The following is a 20,141-nucleotide window of genomic DNA, read 5'->3' on the forward strand; positions in this document are numbered from 1 at the left end:
AAAATCTTCTTTTAAGATTTTTCTTAATGTCGGACGTATTTAATGGTGTTTTCAAACCACACCAACAATTATAAAAAAAAAGATGTTGGGTTATAATGGGTATCTCAATGTGATCTTCATATCCCCTTTTTAATTAAACTAGAAAATAATACAAAGAAATACATACTATATACATGGAAAAGTGTAAACCCTTGGGGTTTGGCTTAAGTGGTAAATGTTTTGGTCTTGGTGATATGTTCCTTCTAAATCTAAGGTTCAAATTCTCTTTGGTGTAGATAGTTTCTAGAGACCATCGAATTATTTTTAAAATTAGTCTGAATTTTGTTACAGCTCTCAGTGCCAATAGAAAAAGCATGGAAAGTTGGATATATCTAGTTTTCATGTCAATTAGTTTTTTTTTTTTTTTTTTTTTTTGGGTGTGATTAGAGGCCCGTATGCTATCATCACAACATATCACTGTATGTATATATAAGATCTAAGCCCACACTACTGATTTATTGGACCCTACAACGATATATAGAAACCACTAGGAATTTAATAAAAAAACAAGGTATAGAAAGAAGAAATAATACAGATTAGCTGAGAAGAAAACAAAGAAGAATCAGTTCCTTGCATAATTTATTTTCAATGAATTCTTATTTTTCTTTAATAAGTAAGGAGTTCTGATTTCTAGAAAGTAGATAGATGTGATTTTCAATAGGTTTGAAGCTAGCTAGTATTTGTATTTATTTTCTATGCGCCGGCTAGGTCACGACAGCATCTCCCTATTTCCACACTTGCCATCCAATGTTTTGAAATGTTCTTAAAAAGCCTTGAATCCACTCCACATATACATAAACCCTCGAGGCAATTCATGATTGGCGCAAAGCAAACTTTGGATAGAGAGAGAATATTTTTGACTTTGTTTACGCTGATCTATCATATTCCATGAACTTGGTAGTGATCATAGTGAGGGAGAAAAAGTAAATCAATGTAGGATCCTTTTTTTGGTCTATCCTGTGAGCAAACCTTATCTTGTCCTTTCCTTTTGGTGGTAGGGGAAAAATCCCGGCCATTTTCTTCATGTTGAGGTTTCAAACCAGCAGATTCCACAAGATCACATGTTGTATTATCTTGAAATGCTACACTAGGTTCATATCCATAGATTGTGTTATGATGGGTTATCAATAATAATAAAAAAAAAGAAGTAGGGATTGTGTGTTATGATGGGTATCTCAATGTGATCTTCAATTTAGAAAAATATTTTCTCTTTTTCTCATAATTATTTATTTAAGTGCCTTTTTAACAAAAGGACAACTAATATTTAATATTTTGATATTGGGGATAGTCTAACTTCACTCTAATTCATATTTAGATTTTTCTGACTCTTGGACATGTATCAGGTTTATTCATTTTGAGGGTAATGATTTTTCTAACTCTTGGACAGTTTCATATTTTTCTGATTCATATATAGATCACTTTTCTAATTATTTTCTAGTTACCTTCAATGCACTTAAATAATGCTTCTAAAGATCCTGCTCCTTGGTGAGGTTCCACTTCATCACAAAATGCATATAAATAATGGTTCTACCAAATCGTTGAAGCTTAAATCGTAAAGGCCACTATCCCAGAAGAAATATAGGCTAATTATTCAACTAATTTTTAAGTGCAGATTAAATTTGTACTTGAAAATCTACTGAGTGATGATAAAGACATTATTCTATTTACTTAATTATTAAAAAAAAAACTATATGCTAAATCTACTAAGTGATGAAAATCAACTAAGTGATGATAAAGAGATGGAGTAAAAAGAGTAAAAAAAAATGTATGCTAAACCTTCGTATCGGTGGACTGAGATGGGACTAGGGGTGCTACCAGCATGGTGCGGGGCGGGGGCACCCACTCCCCGCCCCAACCTCCCGGGGGCGGAGTGTGGGGTTGAAACCGCACCCCGCCCCGCCCCCCGCTCAATCCAGTGATTAACTGGATTTATAATTTTTTTTGGGTCTAAATTTTTTTTTAGACCCAAATTATAATATAATATAATTATAAATTTTATTCAAAAAAATATAAACTCATTAAAGTTTTATTTTAGATTGCCAGTAAGTCTCACATTACTTAAAAATGACTATTGTATTACCTTGGCCTCCTATATAAAGGTTGGCCTAGGAGGCCAAGGTAATCCATTAACTTGAATTCAAGTTTTTAACAAATTGTATATATTTATATACAATATATATATTTATATAAATTATTTATATAAATATAAAAAATAATTTTTTTTTTTTTTTTTGGGACTGTGTGGAGCGGGGTGCGGGGTGGTGCCCCGCTGGGGTCAGCCAGCCCCCCGCCCCCACTAAGGGTCCTTCATGCGGGGCGGGGTAGCGGGGGGGGAGCCCCCGCTGCCCACCCCTAGATGGGACTGAGGGCTTCGTTGGTGAACTGAGATGGGACCGAGGATTTGGGGATTGATCTCTTCAATAAGGCTGAGGTCGTGGTGGGTAAGGCTGCGTCGTGGTGGGGAGGGTTTCGTCGGTGGACAATGATGGGACTGAGGGCTCGTTGGTGGACTGAAATGGGACCGAGGGCTTGGGAACTTATCTCCTCGAGAGGGTTGAGGTTGTGGTGGGTAGGGCTAGGTTGTGGTGGGGAGGGCTGAGGTCGGTGGCTGTGTTGGCTTCGATGGCTCTAAGGTTTAGGCTTAGGGCTTTGAGGGCTTGGAGTCGAAGGGCTTCTGAGGTTCGCTTGGGGTCGTTTGGGGGGGAGGGGGGCTTTGAGCTCATTGGGTGAAATGGTTGAATGAGGGAATGAGGGCTAAGAGAATGGAGCAAACTGGTTCAATGTGTTCTGGTCTACATGTCATGTGTGCAATGAATGCAGCCAAATAATGGCTTCTGTGAAGATTAATTCTTTTCAAAAAGTCATACTAGCTAGGCTACTATTCTGAAGTCTTACACTGCACACCATGGGTGCCAGAGTGGTCATGGGTGTTTTTTTTTTCTATTTTTAAACTTCACAAAACACAGCAGCTCCCCCCCCGCCCCCCCTCAAAAAAAAAAAAACACAAATTCTCCACGCAATTCGCCTTCGACCTCCCTCCCTCTCTCCCTTGTTCTTTCACATGCAAGTTCTCAATTATACCATATACTTGGCTGGGGTGCTATGTTTGGATCACTTTGTTCCAACTGTAAAGATCAAGAAAAACAAAAGGATAAAGAAAAAAGGAAAATTTCTCATGACTATTGACCATGCTTTCTCTCGTTTGTTTTGCTCTCTTCAGAATAAAAATAATGGACATAAATGGCCACTAAAATATGCCCAAGATATGGCTTTGCTTTGCCTAACTCCTTTGCCAAGTTCACCACCAACTCCCCATCCTCGCAAACTCTTCGAATCTTCTTCATTGCCTTTGAATATTTATCTTCTATGATTCTATTACAGAATGAGCTTTAAAGCCCATAGTTGTGAATTTTGCTAAACATCAGTCACTATTCATCTCCACATTTCACACTTAATTTTTTTTTTTTTAAAGTGTTGAATATTTTTTATAAGATGTGGAGTATGGAGTAGTGAACAGTAGCTGATAACAATAATTATTCTTTTTTTTTATTGTCAAATCACAACTTGTGCTAAACATAGTTGATATTGATAGAAATAAGAAATGTATTTAAATATTTATATTATATTGCTAACCCTTCCTTTTATATACGAGTTATATTCTCTTTCAATTAAAAAGAGATTCAATGTGTTGATGTTGAATATTTATTAATAGGATATGGGGTAAAATATATAATCATAATTTGAACTCAGAATCTTTTATTCTCACACCATGTGAAATTATTCTTTATCCCAAACACTTAAAACCGATAAAAGGTAAAGTATACTATTGGTTTTCTGCTGCTGCCACCTTCAAAAAGTTGTGAAGCCTTTTTTCGTCAAAAGGAAAATATTACTCTTATTAGTTTCTATCACTAGTTTTTATTATTGTGAGTTTTTTATTTTATTATTATTATTATTATTTATTTAATGATTAAGTAAGTATTTTTTAATAATATTATAAATTTTTTTTATTTTTTAAAATATATTTAAATATATTAAAAAATACATGTAAAAAAAAAAAAAAACTCATCTCAAAACAACTAGCGGGAGCCCAACGGGAGCTCCCAGCGGTGAGAGTAGCACCGCTCTTTCATCAAAAACTTGAAATTATATTCTCCCATGGCAATCTTAATCCTAACAAATTTATACCATTATAATTTATCACACATCCACGGTTTTAAGGTTACCACGTCCTTTAATTTATGCAAGGCAATATTGTTCTTGGGTCTCGAGCGTAGGACTGTTCATTTGAGCAGAATTTTTTTCTCAGTCTAGTCTGGTCAATAATCTGAATAACTGGTTTATATGGACGGTTGTCGATCGGGATAATGGAGAAGCTTGTTCATGAGATCTTCAAGAGGATAATGGAGAAGAAATATGATCCCTTTTTCTTTCTGAAAAAGCAGTGGTTTTATCCCAAACAACACCTAGAGGGGGGGTGAATAGCTGCAGTTCAAATTATGTGGACTAATAAAATTTAATGGCAAGAAGCAAATAAAAGATGACACAAATCATACAAATAATCAACACAAGGATTTGGTCACGAAGTGGAAACTCATTTGAAGAACGTCTTCAAATTCTAAAACCACTCCGGGTGTAAGCCACCACCTAAAATCTACTATAGAAAAAGTTCATTACAACCAATTTAGAGACACTCACAAAACCTTTGTAGTTCCTAAACTTGGCTTGCAACATCACGAGTGACCCACTCGATCTCTACACGCATGTAGTGTCGGAACTCCGACCTTCTATAGCTTTCCACGAGAACCTCTCGATCTCTGCATTAACAGCAGCTCCGGAAACCTTCCGGCCAACAAAACGTCCACCTCAATGGACTTTGAAAGAGATTTGATCTTGAGAGTGGTGTAGTGGATTTGTGTTTGTCCAAAAGAGATTCACAAGGTGAGGAATAGGTTTCTCTCTTTGGCTCTTGAAACACTTAAGGTTTTGCTCTGTTTTTCCACACCACAGAACAGACATGATCTGTTCTATTTATAGTCCCAGCAAGTCACGGCGCCCAAAACATGAATTTTAGGTTGTCTTTGAACATTGGCTCGAGCGAGGTGTCGAGCGAAGGTCGAGCGCACGTTATCTTCTGAAACCGCTCGAGCGAGGTGTCGAGCGAATGTCGAGCGAGCGTCTCTGGATGAGTTCTGCTCGCGCGCAACAACGAGCACACATCGAGCGAACCACTCTGGATGGGTTCCGCTCGAGCGCCACGTCGAGCGCACCTCGAGCGAACCACACTGTCTGGGTTCCGCTCGAGCGCTGAGTCGAGCGCACATCGAACGAACCACTCTGGATGGGTTCAGCTCGAGCGCCACGTCAAGCTCACCTCGAGCGAACCACTCTGTCTGGGTTCCGCTCGAGCGCTGAGTCGAGCGCACATCGAGCGAACCTCTCTGGAAGGTTCCGCTCGAGCGCCAGTCGAGCCATGTTGAGCACACTTCAATATTTTTCATGCACCAATGCATCAACACTTGTTACAACTCAACTTTACATAGGTTTTCACAAGAATATGTCAATTAACACATTTTTCCCTCAACACTTTCCTTTTTCTTTTTTCAGTGCTTAATATCCTGTTCTTTGACTCATGTGAATATTTCGACAGAAAATAGAAAAATCAGTTTGATGTATAGGATCAGTATACTCCCAAACATGTCCTTATTAAGGAGTCGTTGCCTCGCAAGTTGCAAGCAATTGCTTAGAAGACTTCGCCATTTATTATGATATATGATCAAAGAGATTTGTCATTAATTAATTTCTTGTTTAATAAGAAAAGGTGATCAGACAACAACTGCTTGATTTAATAAAAAACCTAAACGCACTATCTTTATGACACCCAACGGGTTCAACTATATAAACTAATCAGAAGACAACATGGTTTTAACCACTAACAGTACTGCTAAATGACTTTGAAAGGCACTATATATATATATTAAAAATAATAATCGTCAGAACGTTCTCTTCCTCGATCCTCAGGTTTTGTTCTGATCTCTGTATCGATCTAATTCCTCTCAACCCAGATGCTGCTTTTCCTCCTGAAAATCATTTTCTTGGCGATAACAACGTCATGGAATCTCATCACTCGATTCTTATTCACTGCGGTGGCAAACCTTCTGGTGGTATCGATCCATGCATTCAAAGTGCCGGGAGAAGCGGCCCATGGTGCTCTAGAACAAGTCGCGGAGGCCATCAAGGGATGCTTGGAATACTTCTTGGAGCTTCTGATAGAAGCAGTCAAAACTCTCATCTCCACTGTGTTTGATGCTCTCATAAATGGTGTCTCGGGGTCTGCTGCTTTTGCTGGCTCGGCGATTGGAGGCCTTGTGGAGCAAACCAGGACTAATTTCGAGGGGCTGTTGACAGGTGTGCCGGAGCTTCTGGAGGGCTTCTCGGAGATGATTTCGACGATGGTGTCGGATTTGTGGAACAATTACAAGGATGCTTTAGGATATGTTACTGAAAATGCTTGACATGCATGTATTCATGCACATACATAGTTAGTGTAAGAGATTAGTGCTCAAAATTTTAAGATGTGTTATTTTTCTTGATCTTCTTTTGTCTTCTTTAAGATATCAATATATAGCTTTTGCATGTCCATGTTCAGACATATATATATATATATATAGTATATATATGTTCATTGATTTTGAGTAGAAGCAGCTGAATTTGAGCTCTCCCAACTCATCAACTACTGTTCAAATAAGCTGTAGCAGATGGTGGAAGAAGATATATGATTACAGGAAGATCAGAAAAATGGAAAAAGATGCATCTTTTAATTCCATGATTAAGGGCATGCATAGGGTGACTGCAGCCACATAAAAAAAATTTGCATTCATTTTCCTTTCATTTGGATGAGTTGACTAGATAAAATGAAAGTCTCCTGTCCCGTAATTTTTACAAAACCATCAGAACGCGTGAACTTGAGGACTAAGCCATGGCTTACACGCCTTGATGCCTTGCTTACACGCAGAACCTAAGTCTTCCTTGACTAGTTGTTAACAAGTAATTATTTCCCAGAAGTCATGGATTCAGACCTTTGACTACACGTTACAGCTAGCTTTGATCACGATCTGCTTGTCTATTGTGATTGATACGAATTAAATATTCTTCAATTTATAATCTGGAATGAAAATTTGCAAATAAAAACTGATCGTTCTGTAAAGAAAAAATAGAGACAATATTACATAGAAAGAAAGGAATTAAATTAACTACAATTAATATTGTTTCGCACTTTTCAAGTTTCAGATCAGACACAGAAAAGTTCACAAATTATCTATTTTTTACTGAAAGTGAATAGATAAATAATATTTACGGTCTAATTATCGCGTATTAATTTAAAAATAAATAAATAAATATAAGATTTATTTAATAATAGACAGACTCTTTTTTAAAAATAATACACAAGACTTGTATAATCTATAACTATATCTTACATTATTTTTTTTTTAAATATGGGCAACCATATATGCGATTGGTTGCTAGTGACCCAAATTAAGATGAGATAAATTGTAAGGGCGGGCGAATAATATATTTATGTTTAATGCAGTATATATTGTATTGAATAATTAATATATGCTCCGGTCCTCGCAAACTACGGCCATATAATTAATTGCAAATCAAGTGGTGGAGCCACATATATATGGCCCTATATATATATTATATTTATATATGTATATATATATATATATATATTATATTGACAAAAGACGTTTAAGGAGGCATATAATAATAAAATCAAATCACTGCATAAAAAATATCGTAGTCTATCAATTTTTTAAAGGAATTATTTTTTTATGATCAATCACCACCTTATTAATTTGTCCAGATTGAGATTCACTAGTTCTTGTGCTTTTTTCAAGAAATAAATTTTTTATAATTTGAATCAGTCTCTTCCCTTATAAATTTTATATTTTTTCTTTTAATTTTTAAATATTAATTAGTATTTTATTTTATATTTTAAAGTTCAAAAATAAAATAGAAAAACGAAACTGGGAGTACGTCGACAGGCCGGGATCAGCACGAGGAGGACTAGGTACACGGTGTGCACTGTGGACTAGACTTGGCCTCATTTGATGGTCCCGCGATAATTCCATCTAAAGATTTTTATATCACATGTTATCTATGTGATGTAATTTAATTTAAAAATAAATTTTAAATTTTAAATAGTATAAATTAAATTATGTCATATATATATATATATATATGAATAATGCGTAGGGTAAAGATTTTTAAATTAATAGCACTAGTACTCATCAAAAATTCCTTTTTAAAAATATGGACGTATCAAGCGGATTGAGGCCTAGTTTTATTAGTTATACAAATAAGATTAAATGAAATGAGAAATCTATAAATAATGGTGAGATAATTTGTGAATAGTAGTGAAATAGTTTGAGTTAAGATTTTTATGAAGTTTTGGAAAATGAGAAAAATAAAAAATTATAAAGTTAAAAGAGGTTTGAAATATAATTTTGGTTTCAAGATTTAAAAAAATTGAATTATTTGTTGTGTTTTGTTTGGAAGTTTGAAAAAATTGTAATTATTAGGTAATGATTAGGGAGAGGTTTGGATTCAAAACTCACCTCAACTCATCTCATCATTACAACTTTCTCAAATTTTCACACAAAATATAATAAACAATTCAAATTTTTTAAATCTTAAAATAATTTTTCCAAATTTTTACATCAAATATAATAAATAATTCAACTTTTATTCTACTATTTACAAACTATTTTAACTCATCTCTGAATTTAAACCTCTCTTGAAAAAGTTAAAAAATTTAAAATTTAAAATTTAAAATTATTTATGTTTAAATGACATTTAAATGTTGAGATCATGAAATGATTTGAAAGGTTTTTGTAACCAAACCAGGCTTGAGATTAATCATTATCCTAAATAAAAGTTTATGACTTTGTCTGACGACTTTATTCTCACCCAACAAATTATTTGCTCGAATCTGCCCAAGATTCGTATGAATAATTTATATGATATATATGTATTATATACTAAATTAGAAACAAGAGATTAGAACTGAAAAATCCGACGACTGATCATCGATCTAGCATGTTCGATCTGGTTCATTAAAAAAGAATAAGAAGAAGACGAACCGCTGGCTACTATCGAGCTCCTAGCTAGCTAGAGAATTAAAATATATTAAGAGAGTATTTTATTTTTATCCCCCAAAATAATTGCATTAATTAGCCTAAAACCAAGTCAATTATATAAGTACAAGATCATGTGACATATATATATATATATGTATATGAATGTACAAGTCTCATTGACTTCTAATTTTAATGGCTAATGGACATGATCTCCTGTACTCCAAGAACACATGCACATATCCAGAAGAGAAGATATATTGATCATGTTCAGATTCACATTCACAGTCATTTGAGTCTTGAGATAGATATATATTTTTTCAATGGAAGATCTCAGCCTCTCACCGTCGTCTCGATCACCTTCTTTTCCCCGGCAGCTGTGACCGTCATATTAGTGCCAGCTCCCCTTGAGAATATAACTACTTAATTCGTACGCTACATTATTTTCTACGCGCGCACTATATATAGAGTCAGAAGTCAAAGAACCCACAATCGAAAATAAGAAAATTCAATGGGGCTAGTTTCGTCATTCACAGTGTAGCATTACCTACTCCCCCTTATCCGCGAAATCCCATGTCACTATAAAACCGGTCCAATTACAACTTTCGATATGATCGCTAGCTTCTGCGTACGTACGTTCCAGTACCATATTTCTCACATGATTCTGATCTGTCTCGACATACAAATTAACACTTGCGCGAAGCATTTCGTGTGAGACTGCGAGAGAGCTAGCATATAGTATGGCAGGCAGGGTTATGCATGCAGTTCAGTACGGTAGTTGTGGCGGAGGACCTTCTGATCTCAAGGTAATTAATTTCCTGCATATATATATATATATTATCTTGCTTTCTGTGATCTATTCTCGACAAGTAACTCTATGTTTCATTAGTTATATCAGTGTTTTTGGCGCTAGATTTTAACTTATGAAAAGAAACCCACAGAATATTGGTCTTGATCACGTTTATGATTTAGCCACACAGAGAGAGAGAGAGAGAGAGAGAGAGAGAGAGAGAGAGAGAGAGAGAGAGAGAGAGAGGGGGGTTATGGTGTGAATTAATGTCTTAATTAATAAATGAATATCCATTTCATTTATGATCTATCTAAATCTAATTAACCATGTCAAAAATTGGTTTTCTCATTTTTCTTTCAATATATCTCTGCCGGCCGGTTTAGTACTACTTGTGATCATCAGGAATTGGCCGGCCGGCTCTCGGTCGGCCGAATAAGCTAGCTAGCTAGCATCGTATCGATTCATCTGAGTAGCTGAAACGTGCACAAGCGTACTACACACACTTACAACATATATGCATATATATGCACGAAAATGTTTAGTTTGAATTAATGAGCTGTCTAGATTACGATGTGTATTCACAGCTTGTTTATATAATTGTTTACTTGTTTTGTAGTTTATCTCTCAAAGATCATTTGGTTGACTTTTGAAACTACTGAACCCATTATCGTGTAAATTTGGGTGATGTTGAAATTTCCGGAAAGGAAATATATAGGACGTATATAGCTAGTACTACTGCATGGATCGAAGATGAATTAATAATTAAGCTAACTTTTTGAATTTATAAAGATCTCTTCACAAGTTTTAATTGCTGATCCTGATCTCTTTCGAAAAAAGAAAGCCTTTTGACATATATAATATAATATATATAAGTATTGCAAATTGATATCTATATATATATATATATATATATTTTCCTGTTACAGTATGTTGAAGTTCCGGTTCCCGCTCCAAAAAAAGACGAGGTTTTAATAAAAGTGGAAGCAGCTAGTCTAAGTCCGATTGATTGGAAAATTCAGCAAGGCATGCTGAAGCCTATGTTTCCTAAAGGACTTCCTCAGATACCTGGTAATTTCATGTTACTTCATTCATCGGTTTATATATATATATTCATCATGATGAGAAGCTGTGGTGATCTAATTACTCATCACTGGTCAGTACTACGTACGTACCATATTATTGTTGCAATATTTTGCAAATTTTGGGAAGTTTTGCATTCTATAATATTTTTCTTTCCCTTTAATTCGACTGGAATTATTTAGTTTTTTATTGGAATAATATATAGGTACTGATGTGGCCGGCGAGATCGTTGAGGTTGGATCATCAGTCAAGAATTTCAAAGCTGGTGACCAAGTCGTTGCTATGATTCATTTTTCTGTAAGAACTCCTCCTCCAGCTTATTGCTAGCTATATATATAGCTTCTAACTCTCAAAACAAATCAATTATAAGAGTACTATATAGCTGATTTTAATTATCATCAGAAGTACTCCTATTTATTTAATTTTTCAACTTAACGTATACATATTTTATGTATTAATTACAGATTGGAGGTGGATTGGCCGAGTTTCTTGTGACAAAAGCGAACATGGTAGTGATCAGGCCAGCGGAAATTTCAGCAGCACAAGGTGCAGGCTTACCTGCCGCAGGCCTCATGGCTCACCAGGCCCTCACAGACTCTGCCGGCATCAAGCTCGACGGCACCGGAAAGCCGGTAAATGTTCTCGTCACCGGCGCCTCATCCGGCGTCGGTCACTACGCAGTTCAGCTGGCAAAGCTGGGAAACACACACGTTACAGCCACGTGTGCACCCGAACACATTGAGGTTGTCAAGAGTTTAGGTGCCGACGAGGTTGTCGACTGCACCACCCCGGATGGGGCAGCTCTGAAGAGCCCGTCGGGGAAGAAATACGACGTGGTTATCCACTGTGCAGCGGCCACTAGTTGGTCGACTTTTGAGCCTCATTTGGCATCCAACGGGAAGATATATGATGTGAATCCTACGTTAAGTACCATCAAGACTTATACCCTGAAGAAACTTACATTCTCCAAGAAGCAGCAGATCCCTGTGCTCTTGAGTCCTAAGGGTGAGAACCTGGAAATTCTTGTGAAGTTGATGAAGGAAGGGAAGATTAAGACAGTGATTGACTCTAAGTATTCCTTGAGCAAGCCTGAGGATGCTTGGGCTAAGAATGTTGATGATGATCATGTTCTTGGGAAGATCATCGTGGAGCCTTAGGTGACAACCCTATATATCATTAATATATATATTTATATATAGGCCTGGAGTTGATGGGGATGATCAAGTGAAGAAGTTGTGAAAATTAAGGGCCATTTATAAATTAGATTTTAAAATATTGTTAAGTTGATTATGGTGTTTGTATTATGTATGTTGAAGAATTTTCTTTGTATGCTTTAATCGTGCGTACGTAATATGATGTTTTGCCTCTGTTATTGATTTATGAATCAAAATTATCCTTTAATTAATGATGAGGTTGTATAAGTAAATTACAGATCATGTGTAACTTGTATCGATGCTTTTTATGACTTCATATTGTTGTGACTTTTGGACTTGTCTTGGTCATGTTTTTCTTAAAAGAATATTTTAGTCATAAAAGTAAATTTATAAATTGGCGTGAGATGATATAGTACGCATTACAAGAAAAATAGACTTTTGTGACCATTTAATTGTGGCAAAAAGACTATTTGTAATTAAAACAGACTCATTTTAGCTGTAAATAGTCATTTCGCTAAAATTAACTGGTCACAAATAAACAGTTTTCTTGTAGTGACGTTAAATTATAAGGTTGTTTTTATTATAAAATAAATCTAATATATTATATAAATTCATATGATCAGTTAGTAGATTTATTTTTATGAAATTTCTTTATAGTTATAGTACTTTTCAAAATAAATTTACAAGCTGACATGTATTTATATGATATATATCAAATTGTAAAGTTTTTTTTTTATAAAATAGATTTAACATATTACATAAACTCAATTTATAAATTTATTTTTATAAAATTCCTCAACGACAGTAACACTTCATTTTCCCTAAGAGCTGATGATATTCTCGAGAGAGAAAATAAATGCATTTTAATAGTTTCTTTACATACTACCTTATACAAAAAATGTATAATGTACTACTCTGTACCCTCATGGACTTAAGCTTTCGCCTCATCTATTTTTTTTTAATTTTATTTTAACAGTTAAAATTAGATACTTAATGATTAATTTTGTAATTAAATTGAAGTATAAAATGAAAGTTATTTTGAATAATAACTTTAACAAAACTAATCGGCTTGTCGTGATTTTCCTCTCTGTGTCTCCTAGTTCTACAAGGCCACACATCTGCAAAGTGACGTGTCGCGCCACGCATTGTCGATCCTTCGATTCCAACCTTACCAAATTATATCCCCACCCCAAATCCAAACTGGCCTGTCAGATTTTGACCATATCATATTTGTTTTTGAACTTATCCTTGAAGAGCCTAGACAGTGGAATATTCTACTTCTAAGTACTCTTTTTTCTGAAAACACCTCACGGGAAATTCAAAAAAATTCATCTGACAAATCACAACTTCCAGTTCAGTCCTGACAAAATCAAATGAATCCACCATTCTTCATAAACTTTCTCTGTTAAATCGGCTTATGCTAACCTTGCTAATGAAAATAATCAATCTAGCACCATAAATCATGGCACCATAAATCAAGCCATTAACCGGAAAAAGTTGTGAAAATTATAAGTTCAAGACAGACTAAAATTGTTCCTTTGGAAGATTAGCCAAAACCTCCTCTCAACAAAAGGTCTCATCAATTCTGTCCTCCATCTGGATGCCGACCTTACCAAATGCCCCCTCTATAACACTGAGCCAGAAGATCTCCATCATTTATTCTTCAACTATATTTTTTCTAGAGTAGTATGGAGATAATCAATATGGTCTATAGATATATCCTCTTTTGCTACCCAGCCAATAGATGTTTGGCTTAATATTATCTTAAATCCTGTGAAAGACCTTAACATTCCAGAAGAAGAACTCTAAGACTTCCAAAATTTTGCTATCATAGCTATGGATAATCTTTGGTTCCATAGAAACAAGGTGTCTCACAAGCAAGCTGAATCTTCCATCCAGAGTTATGTGAACTTAGTTTCCAATACATACACACAGCATTCCAAAACTTAAGCAGCAAAAAATTTCCATATGGGAGTTAATGAGGTAAGACACCCTATTGGTAGTCATCTTATTGCGTTTGATGTTGCTAACCGAAATGAAGGCTCCATGATAGCATCTATTTGCTGGAAAGACAATGGTGAAGTACTTTTTGTCAAAATAGATATGATTAGCAAGGTTAACTCAAATCTAGGCGAAGCAAATGCAGCTCTCATGGCCATTAAAGAAGTTGTTCATCTAAAGTTGGAAAAAATTGTTGTTGAAGGAGATTCATCCGTAACAATTCAAGCAATATCAAACTCTTCTTACGTCCAAGAATGGATTGTGAGTCCTATCATAAATGACATTAGGCATTATCTCAATTCATTCAAAGAATGGACAGTGAGAAAAATCTATCGATTTAAAAATCGATGCATGCACAATCTAGCACGCTGGGTAGCAGCAACGCAAGCCTTCAAAAATATATCTCTGATCAAAATTCCAGCATCCTTAATATTACCTTTCCATAGTGGTAAAGATCCACCTTTGTAATGTTTAATATTAGCACTCTATAACTATGGTGTACCGAACTATCTTTTTATTCTAATAATATTCCTAGTAACTTGCAAAAATACTTGTTGGCTCTTGTACTAATTATTTATTTGGTTTTTATAATATTTTATTAAGAGATGAGATGAAATAAGATAAATTGAAATGATTTATGAATAGTAATAAAATTTATGAATTAAAATTTATAAATAATAATAAATAATAATGAGATGAGTTGAGATAAATTCAAACCGAGCCAAATAATTACATGACTATTTGAAGCAATCAATATATAATATCTTCAACTATTTTTTTGACTGATTGAGACTAATTACTTTGGATCTCATAGGAAAATAAATCCGCCGGATGATATCATTGGTCTGAAGAAATGCACAAACTATGGCATCTTTTGCCTTTTATTTTATATATATATTTTTAAAAATTACGTGCACGTAATTTTAAACAAATTAATTAGTTTTTGCCTGTCATTTTTTGTATTTGTTTGTTCGCAAGATCATTGAACGTATCGTTATCGCTTATGGGACGAATGAGTAATGTTGAATATAATTTTGGAGTTCAAGTTTAAGATGTAAGTTTTGTGTTTGTTTTTTTTAAAAAAATTGGATAAATATGTGGTCTACATTAACTATTTTTCTAAGAGTACCGTTGTAAGGAAGTCTTACAACACACCTCCACCTAACAACATGTAATTTATTATTTTTATTTTTTTATTTAAATACATATATTTTAATATTAAAATAAAAAGATATAAATGATAAATTACATATCGATTAAGTAGAAGTGTATGGTGTAAAACTTTTATATAAAATTTCTTTTTGTTTTAATGGTTAATTATATTTTTTTTTCAAAATGATTGTGTATGGCTTCACCCAAATAGCAGTACGTAGTATTACATTTTTTTTTAGTTTTAAATTGTACCGTCCATATACTCGATCTGTCTCTCATAATTCTTTTTAAATTATTATTAATGTAATTTTATCATCTTTCGAAACTATTTTTTAGAAGATAATAAACGCACTGATTTTTAGTCCAAACAGTAATTGGAAATTTTTTTAAAAATATAACTTTTCTTAATATCATTAAAAGTTGATGTGTGAAGTACATAATATAATTCAATTTAAAAAATTCAAATTTTAAAATTTATTAATCAAATTATACTATATCTAATTTATTAAATGTAATTTATTAAATGTGCGATACACGCCAATTTATGAATAGAATTTTTCTTAATATTATAGCTTTTTTTTATTTTTTAAGTTCTTAATGTTATAGCTACTTTGAGAAATAAAAGCCAAAACATTTATATTTTCTACGTCGACAGGCCCATTTCCGTCATTTACTCCTTCTAAAGGCCACCGCTAAACTTTCCAATAAATTCAGACCCGTCACCCTATCTCACTCTACCTCTACACACCGGTTTCTCGTCTGCGAGTATGGCAGGAAAGCTTATGCATGCGGTTCAGTACTTTGGCTATGGTGGAGGGCCTGCTGGTTTGAAGGTTGTTCTCGTATTTATTCCGTTTCATTTTTCTTTTATTGCCTTTGAGTTTCGTATTTAGAATTAGAAAGTACAACGGAGTTGGCAAAGCAGATCATAGTATGTAGTCTGGATTGAAGACCCACCTAATCCTTTGTTTTTGTTTTCGTTCCAAACCCTGTTTTCCCGTTAAATTTGTTATTTTTTCCGGTTATTGAGGGCGCTAGGATTGGTTTCTCTTATTCGAGACTGGGATGGTCAATAAATTGGAGTGAATTTCTAAGGGGATTCCTTTTTTTGGTGTTTGAATGTACCCCTGCTTTAACCTAATTTTGGTTTAATATGTTGATCTTTGTTCAATATGTCTTTGATGTAGAATTGGAAATGGAGCCTGTATCTATTTCAGGCTGCAATGCCATCCTTTTGTTTTTCCTGAAAAATAATTCAAGGAGCACTAATGGCATATGTTCTTTTTTATTGCCAGAATTGAACATGGCTATTTTGGCATGTTAAATACTGAAAACTGTTGTATTTGTAAACGAACACACAATCCATAGGTTCCCCCCTATTCCCCAAACTGCACCTTCCTGTTGCAGAAGAATTAAATGGTAAAACTATTTGTGGTTGAATATCTGTGAATATTTTACTTGCGTTTGCTGCTTGCTTTGCAGATCTATAATGCCATTGATACTATATCAGTACATCTGTAATTGCTTGTAAAGATTACTGTGATAATTTTCATTTATGCTGCAGCATGTTGAAGTTCCAGTTCCCACTCCAAAAAAGGATGAGCTCTTGCTAAAACTGGAAGCAATTAGTCTAAATCCAGTTGATTGGAAAATTCAGAAAGGCATTCTGCGGCCTTTGTTGCCTCGCAGGTTCCCTCACGTGCCTGGTAAATTCTTTATGGCACCTTGTTAGGCTTATTTGACCTTAGAAATGCATTCTAATACATATCTCTCGTTGACAGTTGTGAAACGGTGCTAAGCTATATTTCAAATTTGGATAGCCTGTTATTCTTTGACGGAAGTTAATTTTTTTGTCAAAGACATGCTGACTATTTATAAGAGCATAAGCACGACAGAAAATCTATTTAACTTGAAGATTCTATGTTGATGTTAAATTGGGTAGAACTTATTTCTGGATTCTCCTTTAGTGGCCATTTGTTTATTAATTATGAAGATACAAATTCATGTTTCTGGAATATCGCGATTTCAGGTACACTTGAACAGAAAGTTTGTACCTTTTACCCTTTTCCAGAGGATAAGGATTGATTGTTGAGTCTTCACCTCACTTTCCAATGCCATGCTTGCAGCACTATGCTATGACGGCACTGCAGTTACTTCCAAATTGGACTTTCAAACATATCTTCACATATTTTATTTAGTAATTAAAAAATAATTTTTTCCCATATTTCTTTGACTATGGGTGGTTGGGCTTGGCTCAGGCTACTCAATTTGACATGATGAAGAAGAATTTCTAATCAGCATTCTATACATCTTACAGTTCAACTACTTATGCCAGTTCAAAAGAAGCTGGGAGCATTTGACTTTCCTTTAGTACTCAAGTGGCCTCAAGATATTGAGCTGTCAAATCAAAACTGATACAATAACATCATTTATGCAGTGCTGATCAATTCTATTCAAATAGAAATTTGGCTCAGAGTATCTTTGGCTCTTTGTTTACCCTTTTCTCTCCAATGAGTTGCTTTCTCTTGTATGCACCCAGTGTACTTCGATTGGATTGCACCTCTTTTGCTCTTAAAAAGAGTGAATTGTTTATAAAAAAAAAATTAAATAGAAATTATATTACTACATCAATACATCAGTATTTCGATGATACTACTGAACTGACTTCTGTGTGGGGCAAATTTGCGGGAAGTGCCACATTTTTCCCTTTTGGCTGAATATATTCCTTGTTGGTTAAGGTACTGATGTGGCAGGAGAGGTCGTAGAGGTTGGTCCAGGGGTCAAAAGTTTCAAAGCCGGTGACAAAGTCGTAGCTATGCTTAACCATGCTGTGAGCACTCATTCTTATTCCTTTAGTTTTTTAGTTCCCTGCAATTGAATAGAATGAGGAAGCATGATCGTATGATAAAAAAGATTTGGATGATTGGTGACAAGGAATGATTCCTGCACTGGTAACGGACTGCTTTTTTCTTCTTATTTTCCAACTGTGGAAATCAGATGAAAAAATCATTGTTATAAGAAATATATATAGAAGGCATATTCTCATAAAAGTTTTACCTTAATAGCTCCCCCCTCCCCTCTCCTCTCCTTACCTCCTCTGAGCAGGGCAGTTTGGATAGCTCTTAACAGAATGGAGCCCATTGTTATATTTAGAAATACCTTGCTATTATTTTGTTGAAAAATCAGAGAGCATTTCTGGTACTAATTTGCTTATGTGCATGCTCCTAGACCCCACCGGGTGCTACATGGCATTGACAGTACATGGGAACAGAGTAATAAGGATATGGGGCAATGGAAAATCTTTTAGATGGTTGGATGTGCATACTGCTTGCAACAACAATTAATTTGAAATTTAATTATTTCGTACATTCAAGTTATCTTTGAATGGTCCTTATGTTAAGTTGTCACAAATTGTTGTACTGGGATGGGAACAATTAACACATGCAGCAACTCTAGGCGTGCCGAATTTCTGGTTATTGGATGGATGTTCCAGCTGTGAGCCTGTGATAATATTCTGGCATTAGTTATCGACATAGCCTATATTTATTTTCTGTCTGTTGTTGTATGATACAATGACAGGATGGAGGTGGATTAGCTGAGTTTGCTGTGGCCAAGGAGAGGCTAACAGTTGCTAGGCCACCTGAAGTTTCAGCAGCTGAAGGTGCAGGCTTACCTGTAGCGGGTCTTACAGCTCACCAGGCGCTCACCCAATCGGCCGGGATCAAGCTTGATGGGAGTGGCGAGCAGGTAAACATTCTGGTCACTGCTGCCTCAGGTGGTGTGGGTCACTATGCAGTTCAACTGGCAAAGCTTGGAAACACTCACGTGACTGCCACTTGTGGGTCCCGCAATATCAACTTTGTCAAGAGATTAGGGGCTGACGAGGTTCTCGACTACAAGACCCCCGAGGGGGCAGCTCTGAAGAGCCCATCCGGTCGGAAGTATGATGTTGTGGTCCACTGTGCAACAGGCATTCCTTGGTCAACTTTTGAGCCTAATCTGGCTCCAAATGGGAAGGTCTTAGATTTAACTCCCGGACCAAGTGCCCTAGTGACTTTTGCTATAAAGAAACTTACCTTCTCCAAGAAGCAGTTGTTGCCCGTATTACTAATTTCTAAGGGTGGGAACCTGGATTATCTCGTTAAGTTGCTGAAGGAAGATAAACTTGAAACTGTAATTGACTCAAAGCATTCCCTGAGCAAGGCTGAAGATGCGTGGGCTAAGAGTATTGATGGCCATGCTACTGGGAAGATCATCGTGGAACCTTGAATTGATGTGTGACATGCTTTGAACCTGTAAATGTTATGCACTCAAGGTTAAGGGGCTTGTCTATAGGTTATTTTACTAATGAATACAAAGAAAACTAGATATATGCAGCTGAATGAGGCATTTGACCTGATATTGCAAACCTTTGATATTATGCGGAATGTTTTTGGGGGCCGTAATCATAATAAACTCTCGTTTGCATTTGATTCCTCCAGAACTCTTGATCTACATGGGCTCGGAATCAGCCATTATTTTACTTTTCGAGCAATTTATTCTAATGATCAACTTGTTTATTAATAGGAAATCAATTTGCCATCCTTCAAACTCTCAATAATCTCGAAGACATGTAACAAAAGCTCGTTCTAGCTTGCTCGAACAATTACTCAATTGGAAACCTTGAAAAAATGGCATTTGGTTAAGTTTGATGGGATATGGAAACAGTGTCAAAACTTGCCAATGCACCTTTTCCAGAGTAACCACCGAAGATTTTAAAAATTAGAAAAATTATAGATGTAA

The 20,141-nt window shown here is 35.2% G+C and overlaps 2 protein-coding genes across 2 annotated transcripts; both read left to right on the forward strand.

Moving 5' to 3' along the window:
* Positions 1–9,792: 9,792 nt before the first annotated feature.
* On the forward strand, positions 9,793–12,535 carry LOC109012806 (chloroplast envelope quinone oxidoreductase homolog). Its single transcript, XM_018994626.2, has 4 exons — positions 9,793–9,988; positions 10,899–11,040; positions 11,258–11,349; positions 11,517–12,535. Exons 1-4 carry the CDS (start codon positions 9,923–9,925, stop codon positions 12,207–12,209), a joined length of 993 nt encoding a protein of 330 aa, XP_018850171.1. The 5' UTR covers positions 9,793–9,922; the 3' UTR covers positions 12,210–12,535.
* A 3,534-nt stretch (positions 12,536–16,069) lies between these two features.
* Positions 16,070–19,835, forward strand: LOC109012807 (chloroplast envelope quinone oxidoreductase homolog). The gene is made up of 4 exons (XM_018994627.2): positions 16,070–16,192; positions 16,924–17,065; positions 18,098–18,189; positions 18,939–19,835. The coding sequence occupies exons 1-4, from the start codon at positions 16,127–16,129 to the stop codon at positions 19,626–19,628; spliced, it is 990 nt and encodes a 329-aa protein (XP_018850172.2). The 5' UTR covers positions 16,070–16,126; the 3' UTR covers positions 19,629–19,835.
* The last annotated feature ends 306 nt before the right edge of the window (positions 19,836–20,141 follow it).

The sequence above is a fragment of the Juglans regia genome, chromosome 14 (genome assembly GCF_001411555.2).
Source record: "Juglans regia cultivar Chandler chromosome 14, Walnut 2.0, whole genome shotgun sequence".
Taxonomy (NCBI): domain Eukaryota; kingdom Viridiplantae; phylum Streptophyta; class Magnoliopsida; order Fagales; family Juglandaceae; genus Juglans; species Juglans regia.